The following is a 14,488-nucleotide window of genomic DNA, read 5'->3' as shown; positions in this document are numbered from 1 at the left end:
TGTATTCTTAAAATTTGTCAATTTTATTTTCCCCCCATTTTTCGTTTACATTAAAAAATTAAGAAAATTTTGGGTTTACTTAAAACAAATTTATATAAGTCTTCTTTTTTCTCTTTAAAATTACAGAAGTACAAAAAAAGCTTAAGATAACCTTATGTTAAATTTTATTCTTTTTACTTCCAAAATTCCCTACGCGGAAATGCAAACATAATGTGTAGATACACGTAAGCATACATATATACACTTATTTTATATGCTAAGTACTTTAATTCATTCTAGTATAGGAACACTAGAACAGTTAATTTTATTAAATAAATTCAAGGTCAAAATGAGCAAATACAAAACACAGAGACCAAAAACGTTCTCGTGTCATATGCTGATACCTTATTTGCAAACATTTCTAACAAATTTAAAATTTACTAAAAAGATATACTTTTTTTTTTTAAGTACTTTTTAATATAGATCAAACAAAAAAAGATTACTAAAAATATATACGTAATTAGATTAATAATATACAATCTTCTATATATTCCAAAAAAAAAAAATTGCAAGTATTTTTTATATAGTGTGCACTTTTATTTTATTATATATATAAATAAATATATATATTGTATATATATGTTTTTTCATTCTTTTAGTAGCCTTATAATATCCTTTTCATAAATGGTGTAATTTTTTTTTTTTCCTTTTTCATTTTAACAAGAAATAATTCTTCTCTCTTAAACTTCCTACTATAAAAAATGCAATTTATAATTTTACATTAAAATTGTATATACACATGTCAATAAATTCAATATATATTAATTAAAAATATAAAAAAAAGAAAAAAAAAAAATTACATAAATTAATTAATCACAATTTTCATAATACAATCTACATATATATATATATATATATATATATATATACATTTACATACATAATGTACACATGTACAATAAAGTTTATATGTTTCATTAAATACTAGGATAAAAAAAAAAAAGAAATAGCAAAATTAAAGTTAGAAAAATATGTGAAATAAAGCTAATAAGGAAAAACAAAAATTGCATATATATCCAATACATAGACTATGTATTTAATGTTTTTTTTTTATTCCATCCACTCAACTCAATCACTTATACCCCCTTTCACATTTTGAAATACCTATAAGAGTATATAAATATATGGTTTACTATAAATATATATAAATATAAATATATATATATATATATATATTCAAGTTCAAACACATATCAAAAAGTTGGCTTTTTTTTTTTTTTTTTTTTTTTTTTGTAAAATAAGTATATAATACAGAAGTACCTATAATTATAAACAATAATGTCAAGAAAAGAGAAAAAAAAAAAAAACCTTTCTTTTCTTTATGCAATAGTGTTATTTTATGTACAATTATTAAAATAGGCAATGCCACAAATATATTATTATAATAATTATATTTTATTGCCAAAAAATATGGAAAAAAATAAAGTATATAAAAATGAAAAAAGAATAAATTGTTAAGCATGTCCACTTATGTAGTTTTACAAATACAAAAAAAAAAAAAAAAAAAAAATCGAATGCTTCCTATTTTTCTTCCTTTTGGCTTTGTAAAATTCTACTAATATAATTATTATATATATATATATATATATATGTACAATATATAATTAAGATCGTGGCCGTAAATAACGATTGGTAATTTAATGTTTTATTTTAGCCATACATAATCATTTATTTTTATATGTATATAAAAAAAAAAAAGAGTATTTATTTCAAAAAAAAACACATGTTATGTATAACCCTCCGGTGAAAAAAATAAATTTTCACATATTAAAATTTAATAGCAAGTGATAATAAAAAAAAAAAGGATAAAAAAAAAGAATAAGAAATGAGTAAAAAAAAAGTATGTTATTACTATATATATTATGTTTATAAAACAAAATAAAAAGTGTTAAATGGATAAAGAATAAATAATACATAAAAATTTATATGTAATTTATATAATATATTATGCATACATATATATATTTTACATACAAGTTTTTTAATTATTATTTATCTGTATTTTACAGTTACAATACGACATAGCCACTTTTTTAATATTTGTAAAGTTTTATTATTCATACAATACATAAAATATACATATATAATACTTAAAATATATATATATATATAATACATAAAATAATATATATAATACATAAAATATATATATATAATACATAAAATATATGTATATAATACATAAAATATATATATATAATACATAAAATATATATATATAATACATAAAATATATATATATAATACATAAAATATATATACATAATACATAAAGTATATGTATATAATACATAAAATATATATATAATACTTAAAATATATATATATATGTATATTTACTGAGAAGGAAAAAAAGTTACATCTTTTTAGTTTATAAGAAAATATCGCAATGAACATACATTTTTTATGAATAGAAAAACCTCTTTCTATTTATTAACATACAATAATGTATATTTATATAATAAAATGCCTATATTATGACATAAAAATGTACATATGATATATTATATGCTTATGTATATAAATATATATATATGTATACTTATGTACTTTTACTTTTTCTTTACCTATTTCGAATAATTAAGTTGTATCATTTTGAAGATGCTTATGAAAAAGAGATTATGTACGTGTATATAACCTTTGTATATTTTTAAACTTTTGTTTATATATCAAACATTGCGCTACATTGTAATTCATTTATTTAAGTATACAATTGATAATGTACGCCTTGCATATTTTTATGTACTTCAACATGTACTTGTAAAAATATTTATATATATATATATAATATATATATATATATATATATATGTAAACATGCATATTATGCATTTTTTTTTTCCACTTGTATAATTATATTTTTAAAAATGAATATTAATTTTACTACATTATCGATTCATGATTAATATTACGTGTAAAAAAATTTAAATGTTTTTTTATATTATGTAGTAAATTTTACTTGGTTTTTATTTCATTACAAGAAATAATTAATGAAGTATAGGAAGAATTATAATCGATACACATATTATATATATATATATTATATATATATATAGTGTTAATATAAGAATTAAATAAAATATATAATGTTAATTTACATACAAGAATAAAAAAATTAGGAACAAATATATATTATATAAAAATAGTAAAAAAAAAAAAAAAAACAAAAACCAAAACAGGATATTTTATAATTAGTAGAAGAAGTTATATATATTTATAGTATCAATTGTTTTATATTTTTTTTCACTTCAGAATACAAGTAATATCTGCTCTATCTCTTTTTTTTTTTTTTAATATTTGTCAAGGACAACATAAAGTAGAATTTTGTGATAAAATACTCAAGGAGAAGGAAAGTTATAAGGGATATGCGAGTAGTACATATATATGTATATGTACACATTACTGGGTACATATGAATTAATTTTAAAGTAAATGTTGTGCCATATATAAAAAATTGGGTTTAAATTATCGCACACGTATATATAGATATACATACACATATATGGGTGTATATATATATACATACTCCTGTATAATCTTATATTCGCAGTTGCGTACACATAGTTTTTATGCAATAATATATATACACTAACAAATACAAAAGAGCACGTAAAAGGAAAAGCAAATAAAAAAAAAAATAAATATGCATATATATATTAATTTAGAATAATGGAAAAGTCAACTACAAACGAAACAATGGTTTTAAGCCTTAAGAACTTAAACAAAAGTAAATGGAGTTCATTGTCCAAAAAGAAAATAGAAGATAAATCATCATGTTATTCACCGAGAACAGAAAAATTAATTGAAATAATATCACCAATTTTAGATTATTATGGATATAATAAGGAAGATGTTTATAATTTTATTAGCTTATATAAATTTGATATAGAAAAAATTCAATTAGAACTATGTAATATTATGGAATCTAAAGAAGGAAATGATGAAGGTTTATGGGAAACAGTAAAAAGTAAAAAAAGTAAGAAACTTACTGAAAAGATTAATAAAAAAAATAATTTAACGCAAAATAATATCGGAAGAAAAAATAATAAGCAATTTGAAAAACTATTTTCAAAAGATTTTAACATAAAAGATAAAGATTTACGAAAAAATAAAAGTACCATAAATTCCAGTTCATTTGGGCAACCAAATAAAACTGTTCCGAAAAATAGTAAAATAACATATTTTATAAATTCCAATACAAAAAACCAAAAAGCATCAACGTTACATGAAATTAGTAAAAATACTCATGAAGAAAGGGGAACTAAAGAAAAAATAGATATCAACGAAAATTCAAGAAAAATTTTGAATATAAAATCAGTAGAAGTAGTGGGAGGGAACAATTATGAGACAAAAAATGAAAAAGTAATAAAAAAAAAGAAAGGAGATATAAAACTAGAAGAAGAAAAAAAAAATGATGTAAATGAATCGCATGATGAGGATTTCTTGAATCATTCAGTGGAAGAAGAAAAAGATGAGCACAAAAAAAATAAAAAAAATTTCAAAGAACCAGATGGTGTAGTAAACGATGAGAGTCTTATGAACAGAAAAAGTAGTAATATAAACGGTTATAATAATAATAGTTATTCTATTAATCATTATGATAAAAAAAAATATTTTAAGTTGGAAGACAGCAGAATAGCGGGATACAAGTTAAATGATGAGCATTTTAGTAAAAAGGATTATAAGAATAAGACAACTCTTATTACAACCACTGCTAATAACAGTAGTAATAATAATAATAATTTTAGTAATAATTACAGTGGCAGTAACAACAATTATTCAGCAAACGTAGGAATGAATTACCTTGGAACGACTACGACTATCTCGAATTTTAGCAGATATAGCAACTTCAATTATCATGATAAATATTTTAATAAAAATTACAATAGATATAACAAACCATTAAATGATTCCATTATTACAAGAAATGGAAAGAAGAGATTTTCTCTTTATAATAGCAGGTTAAATCTATACAATTCTGGTAATAGTTATTTCAATTCGTATGCAAAAGGGAATCAGAAAAAAAATTATTTGAGTAAAAAAAGTTTTAGAAAAAAAAGAAGTTTTAGTAAAAATAACAGTATAGATCAAGAGTACGATCCATATACGGGACAAAAGTTAAATTATGAAGTAAGTACTAACGAACATTCAAACAGTTTTGAAAATAGTGATAAGAAGAAAGTGCTAGATGCTAAAACAGGAAGCGAAAAAATGAATGTTAACACATCGTATGCATCAGTTGTTAATAACAGAATTAAACATTCTTCTTCTGAAGAAACTAAAAGTACAGATGTTAAAAGAAACAATATTATACCTTCCCAAATTGTATTGAATGATAATAATGCAAATGATGAAGAAAAAAAAGAAAAAAAACAAAACAAAATTCATTTGGTTCCTATTAAAAATAGCAAGCCAGAAAAATTATGGGTATCAGTTATTACAAAAGGTAATTGTACTGGTGGGAACACCAACGAGTATAATGAAAAATCAGATAATTCCTGTTCAACCAGAACTGTGGTAAATTCTTCGAAGGAATTGAAAAAAGATCAAAATAATCAGCAGGAAAATAAAAAAGGGATATCGAATAATAAAGCCACAAAAACAAAGAAAAAAGAAATCATTTCTGAGAACATGAACAATCAGAATTTATCTACGGAAGTTGGGGGAAATAATGAGCTTGTGAATAAGAAGTATTCTAAGGATATGGAAAAACTTGAGTCACGTGCTGTAAAAGGTACCATTTTAAGTTGTAGTAAACTAGTGAAAAATGAATCTGTTAACAGTGAGAAAATTAACAGAACATTTGCGGAAGATTACAGTAACAAGGATCAACAACTTGTAGAAAGTAAAAATAAGGTAGAAAAGGATGGGCATGTAAACGATAATAGTAACAATAATAGCAACATTAACAAGAAAGATATAATTTCCAGTAATAAATTGATAGAAGAAGAAAAAAAGGGAAAAGTTAAAGAGGCAAAAATGGATACAGACGAAAAAAAAAAGAAAAAGAAAAAAAAGAGTGATCAAGAGAATATGTTGAATAATAGTGATACCAATTTATCAAACCAAATGAAGTATTCTATTGGAACATCGCTTGATATGAAAAAAGGAAAAAATAAAATGGTCATTAATAATAATAATAATAATATGAAGATAACAATTAGTGGGGAAAAAATAGTCCCAGAAGATGTTACAATTCCAGAATGTCAAGAAGGAATAGACAAGAACAATAATGTTATACCAATATATATGCCCAATTTATCACTGATGGGAAATAATATGAATAAGAAAATATTCTTTGGAAATATAAACATTAGTGGAAATCAAATAGAAAACATCGATGTGTCGGATAATAAAATGGAACAAATGAAAAATAATAACAGTACTCATTATAATAGTAGTACTTATAATAATAATAGATTGATGAATGTAGAAACAAGGAAAAAAAATTATATTAGAAAAAATTATGGTATTGATTCTTCTGCAATTACCATAGGCAGTGATAGCAATAATAATAATAATAACAGTAGTAATAATAGTATTAACAATAGTAATAATAATATTAACAACAACAGTATTAATAACATTAACAACAATAGTAATAATAATATTAACAACAATAGTAATAATAATATTAACAACAATAGTAATAATAATATTAATAGTAACAGTAATAATAATATGAATAACAGTAGCAGTAATAGAAACTCCTCAGCAATGCATAACAATAATAAGGAGGGAACTAATGGAAATTATGACCATAACAACGATATGAGAAATCCAAAAGAAAGAGATATCAAACATTTCGATTTTAAAAATAAGCATCAAAAGAGAGAGGATAATATAAACAGTGATCTATTAAATGATAACAAAACAAAATCAATTTTTTCGTCATCAAATAATAAACATTCACATATTAATACAAGGTCTCACAATATATATGTACCCAAAATGACAACCACAAGTTCAGGAGCAGCAGGAGCATCTTCATCTAGTTATCATCATCAGCAATTACACACTTCTTTAAACAGTACTAACCAAAATACTAGGCATTTACTAAATAATCATTCTTCTTCTATGTTTATCAACCACTCTTCACAAGCGATTCATTCGTCCCAGGATAATTCTTCATCAGCTTTGATAAGTGGAAAGAATAATAAATATATTCAAAGTACATTGAAAAGTAAGAATTATGACCACGACATAGAAGATTCAAGTTCTATACATCTAAATCAAATTTCACAAAAATTCTTGCAGAGTCATCAAAATTCGGGAAATTCTGTAAGTACTAATAATGTATCCGCAAATAATAGTAACAACAGTGGTGCGAATAACAGTAATAGTAACAGCAGTAATAACAACAACAACAACAATAACAATATCAACAACAGCAACAACAACAATAACAATAGTAGTAGTAACAATAATAACAGTGCTACTGTTAATGCTAGTGCTAGTGCAAATGTGAACGCCAGTAATACAGTTAGCAGCATGTCGAATAAGAATACAAACACCGATGTGAGCAACATGAATTTAATTAATATGGGCATGAACAATTTAAGCAGTAGTAGCATATACAATTCATATAATTCCCCACCAGGTTTAGCAAACCAATTTAATTATTCATATACGAATTTGTCCTATCCATACAACAATATGCATTATAATGGATACACTACACAAACCCTAGTTCCTCAATACGGTTTAATTAACAATCATTATAACAAAAATAATAGTATTCATAACAGTAATTATAATTATAATATGAATTATGACAATTTCGATGAGAGTAATTTATATGTACACAATAATAATATGCACATGAATAATTATGTAAATTTTATGAATGTTAATGTAAAAAAAAATCAGTTAAATACAGACGATGACAATTTAAGCAATTCAGGGGATATTTCCATTTCAGGTTCCTTACAACCTCAAAATTTAACACATGAAAATCAAAATAATTCTAATCAAAATTCGACCAATATAAACAACAATTCATGCTTAGACACATCTAACAATGTTATTAACAATTTGTCTCTAACTAATATGAGTAGCAATGTAAACCCAAACTTAAATATTTCATGTACAACGAATACAACTAGCGAATTAAAAAATAAGCAACAAATGAATAAAAATATGAATGACATACAATTACAGTTTCCACCCCCAATCCAATCAATGAAACAAAACCAAAGTGTGCAAAATAAAAATACGACGCATCTGAACAATAATCAGCATTCCAGTAATCAACACAGCCACAATAAACATGCAGAACAACAACATCAGCAAAATTTGGTGAACAACAACAATAATAATAGCAACAATAACAATAACAACAACAATAATAATAGTAGTTCCATAAACCAGTACACTCAAAGTCAAATGAATCCAAATAACTCACAAAACACAGCTTCCTCTACATCCTCTTCCGTAACAGGAAAAGTAGAAACGAATAACTTAAACAGCAGTACTCAAAATAGTTATATAAATAAACAGCTATATCATAATAGTAATTATTATAATAATGTAAACTCCAACAATTACAACATTCCTCCTGGATTTAATATGTCACAAGATAAAGAACAAAACAGTAGTTATTTGAATAATAATGTAGGCACTACTAATGCAAATACAAGTGTTACTGCATATAGGAATAATTGGAATAGTGTTAATGAAAAAAATTTAAATCATTATAACCTAAATTACAATTATAATAGGAACAACAAGAATAATTTTAATTACACCAGTAACTTGTAAGTTTAAGAAAAAAAAAAAAAAAAAAAAAAAAACTAATAAATAGAACCTTTCTGCACGAATGTTTATGTAAGGAGAAATAAGTATGTATGTATATATATATATATATATATATATATATGGATTATACAGCGCGCTCAGTTTGTATTTTCGCATTATGTATTGTATATATATATATGTTTTCGAATTTTATGTAATGTATATATGCATTTTTAATTATTATTATTTTTTTTTTTTTTTTTCAGGAACTACAGCAGTAGCAGTGGATATAATGGAACGAGAGACAACACGAACAACTTTTTTAATTATAACAATTTTAGTTATGCTTTGCAATCTCCTCCAGGTTTACAAAATTATTATCAAAGTACACAATACCAGCAACAAAATAATTATAGTAACAGAAATTACAATTACTCTGCATATAACAACAATTTATCCATGTGGAGTAAGTAGAAAAAAACTATAATTTTATGTTTTTTTGTATAAATAAAGTTGTAATTGAACCTTTTACCGATTCGATTAAGCTTTTGTTGAATGATACCTGTTTGTTTTTTGTTTTTTTACAATTTTTTAACTTCACATATACCATTGCACTTTTTCCCCTTATTTACGTTCTCCTTTTTTTCCTTTTTTAGATAGAGAAGAATGACACCATAAAGAATTAAATTTTAACAGTTATATATATTATTTTACGAAGACTACCCATTCCTATATTTTTTTATGTCTTATAATTTACATTAATTCACAAGTTATAATTTATTTTTTTCTATTGTACTACTTTAGTATACCTCATTATATATTATTACGTTACTTTTTTTATAATCCTCTTTTAACCTTTTTCCCCCTTTTAAATGTATTTTTGATTTACATCTAATGTTATATATATACATATATATTATATATATATGTGTACATATGTGTGCGTATGTTATATATCCTTACGCACTTGCCAATATTTTAAATTAAAATTTTATATTGTTTAATAAGCGCAGTCATCGTAGTTATGTATGATTACTATATGTATACATAAAAGAATACGTATATGTTTACACCTTTACATATATAAATACATTATATATATATATATATATATATTTATATATTTATATATATATACATGTTAAATATATACATATTTATGTACATAAATGTATATATATGGGCACCCATACACATCAAACAAATCAATACTGTTAAAAATATTTTTCAAGTATAAAAATAGTTTTATTTATAACTTATTTTTTTTTTATTTAATTTATTTGTATTTAATTGAAACTGTAAAAAAAACTTTTTTTTAATCATTTTTTCTTAATTTTTTTTTTCTAATTCAAGAAGGAATAAAAAAAGATTAAAAAAAAAATAAGAAACTCTGAAAGGCAAAAAAAAAAAAAAAAAAAAAAAAAAAGCACAAAGAAAAAAAGATGAAAAAACAAGAGTCACTTCAATTAAGGAAAAGTTTCTTTTTTTAAGGTTTATAAGAACAAGCATATATTTAAAATAAGAGAGAAAAAATAAGCCGGAAATAGAAATTAAGATATTTAAAAATTTTAAAATTATACAATATCAATATGACCAAATCTATATGTGAAAATATTGATACTAATTTGAGAGAAAGAATGCAAAAATATGATATAAAAAATGGGAATTATTATAAAGTACCAAAGAAAAACCATGATTTTTATAATGTGATCTTCTTATTGTTGCTATATACTATACAAGGTATTATTTACATTCATAATAATTTTAACGAATTGTTTTTCCGAAGTATACCACGAATAATTAACTAAAGCTAAAGAAAAGGAGGAACAAAGCATGCTAATAAATGCGTGCTTGTTGTTAATAATTAATTGCTTGATATTGACATATATATTTGTATACGTATAATTGAGTATACGCATAAATGTGGGTATATATAATAGAGTATATTTGTAAATGTGTGTATGTATAAATGTGTATATTTGTAAATGTGTGTATGTATAAATGTGTATATTTGTAAATGTGTATGTGTATAAATTTGTATATGCAATAATGAGTATATGCAAACGTGCATAAATAAATATATACATGTATACTTATATATATACACATGTATTTGTATATATATTTCTAAAACGTTTTATTCTCATCATTTAAATCATTGTGCTTAATTTTTCAAGGTGTTCCAATTGGGGTTTCATCGGTGGTTCCCCTAGTAATTCAAGATAAAGTGAGCTACTCCCAATTAAGTATGTTATCTTTAGTTAGTATACCTTTTAGGTTAGTTTATAAATCGCGCAACTATACAAATAATTAATTACATAGTAAAGAATATTTTTTTAAAAATATTTTATTATCGTCCTTTTTCAGTCTAAAATTGTTATGGGCTCCCATTGTAGATTCGGTATATAATAAAAAAATTGGAAGGAGGAAAAGCTGGATAATTCCGTTACAAGTGCTTAAAAAGAGATAATAAACTAAAACCAAGTTTATACGTGTTACGCGCAAATAACAATGTATAGTGTTAACATATTTATATAGAACTTCAAAAAAAAAAAAAAAAAAAAGATAAATTTGAAGATATAATTGTGTACATAACAATGACCTAATAAATGACGGAACATATTTTATTTTCTATTTTATTTGTTTTGTTTTTTTTTATTCAGCTATTTTGTAGTTTATCAATGATGTTGTACAGTAGTCATGTGAGCATTTGGTTAGGGGAAAAGGATAGTAACATAAACTTGTATTTTCTAACCGCTTTTTTTTTCGTTCTCTTTTTTTTAATGGCCACTCAAGATATTGCAGTGGATGGATGGGCATTAACCATGCTGTCAGAGGAAAACAAGGGGTAATAACAAAGAAAACAAAAAATATATATTACCCCAAAATATGATAAAATATCGCTAGTATATAAGAAAGAATTACTATTATCTTGTGACACCGCTAATTAGAACCGCAACGAACAAAACTATCATGTAACAATGTTCACCTGTTCATATTTTATGTATTATTAACAGAAACAAAGGAACGAACCACATAACGATAAATTGTACTTTTCAATAATTTTAAAGAGTCATCCTTTAAATTTATATCTTTTATTCTTTCCGCCTTCCCCTCTATATCTTCTTTACAGGCTAGCATCCACGTGTAATATTTTAGGACAAAACATAGGATATTGCATATCGCAATTGTCGTTTTTGACACTAAATAACAAAAATATATGCTTTTATATATTTAAGAAATATGTGAGATGTATGCACTTAATATTTAATCAATCCGATTATTACAAAACTTTACACAATAATATGGACATAATATACCCATCATTTCAACCTTTTGTTGATATGAGTATTTTTCTAAAATTTTGGGGCACATTCATTTTAATTTTAACCATATGTACTTTTTTTAAAAAAGAAATAAATGATGAAAATGAGAAAAGAAAAACAGAAGAAATGAAATATTTAAATAATAAAAATAAAGACGAAAACGAATTTGCAAATGCAAAAGACACTTATAAAAATTTATACGAATTGTTATTTTTACCACCCATGAAAATATTTATAATTTTATTTTTAATAAATCGTTTACCATTTGCATCAGTTGAAGTTGGAACAAATTTTAAAATGTTAAAAAAAGGCATAACAAAAGAAGAGTTTGCACTTTTTAATCCATTCTTTATACCTATGTCAATTATATCATCAGCAATTATAGGCAGAATAATACAAAATATAAAACCCTTAAAAGTTTATTATTTTGGATATATATTAAGATACTTTTCAAATATCATTTTATCATCTTTATTACCACTCACTCAATATATGTATTCCAACAAATCGGAGCTCTCCCAAATTAACTTTTACTCCTATTACATATACATATTTATAGCTCAACTGTTTAACCATTTTTGTGTAGATTTGATGACAGTTTCCTCGGTAAGAAAAGTCTAAAGCATATGTGAACAACACATTTGAGTTCACCTGCATATTCGTCTCACACTTATATATACATATACTTATGTGTATATATATATATATATATATATATATGTGTATAATCAAATGGCATAATATGCTAAAATGAGAAGAAAGGTACATACTTTGAAATTATAATGCTAAATAAAAATATTACTACACACCTACTTACATATGCACAAATCTATGTGCATCTATATCAAAATTTAAATGTGTATCTATATCTTATTTAATTTTTTTTTTTTTTGTAGATGAGTTTTCAGAATATAATATCCGATCCCCAAATTGGTGGAACGTACATGACCTTTTTAAATACCATAAATAATATTGGGTCTCATGTAATACACGAAAATGCATAATCAAAATTCAATTTTTTTTTTTTTTTTTTTATTTTAAAATATAATTACAGTTTCATTCTTGTGTCTATTTCATCTTTTACTCCTACACCAAACGAAGATCACATTTTTCTTTTTATCTTTTTTTAGTGGTCAACTATATTTTTATGGCTGCTTGATTACACGGACAAAACATTTTGCTATGGAGGTAAAATGTGCCCATATTTTTTTAACTTCAAAGCAAATTATTTCGTATATTTGTGTAGTAATATAAATGGTTTTATCTTTCAGGAGCAGTTTTCTCATACTCTATACACAATATACCCAAGCTCACACATATATTAATATATAACTAAAATGTATCATTTTTTTTAGGGAAGTGTATACTTATTGACGGATTTTACACACAAATGATATTTTCCTTTTTAATTGGCTTATTAATTAATAAATTTATTCTGAGATGCTTAACAAAACTTCAAGTAACCACAATAATTGAGAAAAATAACAAAATTGTAAATATGCACAAATACACATATGTGTTATACTTCCTCAAAGGAGTTTATACTTTTTTCCAAAAAATAACAAAATTAACTCCTTTCATTATTTTGTAATTCCCCTGATTTTTTTATTTATTATTCTGTGCATTTTTTTGTTTCTTTTTTGTTCTCCCATTTTAGGCTTTTCCTCTAGAAGAGTGGAGAACAAGCTTTTCCAGTAGAGAGAAAAAAAAAAAAAATTAACAAAAGATAAGGACATAAGTAATAACATAATTTGTCAAATTAAGAAATTCGTATAATTGATTTGTTTTTTTAAATTCTAAATGTGGTTACCTTTTTTTTTTTTTTAAAAAAAGTTGGCTTTTAATATTCTTTAAAAAAAAAAAGAAAAGAAAAATTGGGACACTTAAAATTTCCTTGGAATACCATATGTTAATAATAATAAAAAAAAATAAATAAAATACATATATATATATATATATACATGCGCATGTATATATATTTGGTCCACCAAATCACACAATTTTTTAAAGGGAATATAATTTATTCAAGCAAATGAAAAAATAATATATTACAGTTATTTAATGTCACAAAATGAAAATTCGCGTGCTAATTATTTTATTTATCATAAAAAATAAATACACTTACAGTTACAATAAGCATTAGTTTAAATATAAAATTCAGAAAATTGTGAAATCGTGAAATTATTTTCCATTATAATACGTATCCTTATTATTGCATACTATATATATAATTTACATTAATCCAAGTTAATCATATGTTTTTTTATTATTGTAGAATTTATTACATAATGAATATCATATAATTATTTAGTGAACTTATGTAGACTTTCTTCCAATTAATTTTTTTATTTTAATTTAATTTCATAGAATTTGAATTTATATATTTA

The 14,488-nt window shown here is 23.3% G+C and overlaps 2 protein-coding genes across 2 annotated transcripts; both read left to right on the top strand.

The window, feature by feature from the left end:
• Positions 1 to 3,708: 3,708 nt before the first annotated feature.
• MKS88_003426 (uncharacterized protein) lies at positions 3,709 to 9,445 on the top strand (the record flags this gene model as incomplete). Its single annotated transcript, XM_067216516.1, has 3 exons — positions 3,709 to 8,795; positions 9,042 to 9,241; positions 9,432 to 9,445. 3 exons carry the CDS (start codon positions 3,709 to 3,711, stop codon positions 9,443 to 9,445), a joined length of 5,301 nt encoding a protein of 1,766 aa, XP_067073155.1.
• A 919-nt stretch (positions 9,446 to 10,364) lies between these two features.
• MKS88_003425 (acetyl-CoA transporter) lies at positions 10,365 to 13,821 on the top strand (the record flags this gene model as incomplete). Its single annotated transcript, XM_067216515.1, has 9 exons — positions 10,365 to 10,560; positions 10,953 to 11,052; positions 11,143 to 11,227; positions 11,439 to 11,623; positions 11,909 to 12,707; positions 12,998 to 13,084; positions 13,232 to 13,289; positions 13,457 to 13,560; positions 13,759 to 13,821. 9 exons carry the CDS (start codon positions 10,365 to 10,367, stop codon positions 13,819 to 13,821), a joined length of 1,677 nt encoding a protein of 558 aa, XP_067073154.1.
• Positions 13,822 to 14,488: the final 667 nt, after the last annotated feature.

The sequence above is a fragment of the Plasmodium brasilianum genome, chromosome 10 (genome assembly GCF_023973825.1).
Source record: "Plasmodium brasilianum strain Bolivian I chromosome 10, whole genome shotgun sequence".
NCBI classification, from domain to species: domain Eukaryota; phylum Apicomplexa; class Aconoidasida; order Haemosporida; family Plasmodiidae; genus Plasmodium; species Plasmodium brasilianum.
This window is presented reverse-complemented; position numbering and strand designations above follow the sequence as displayed.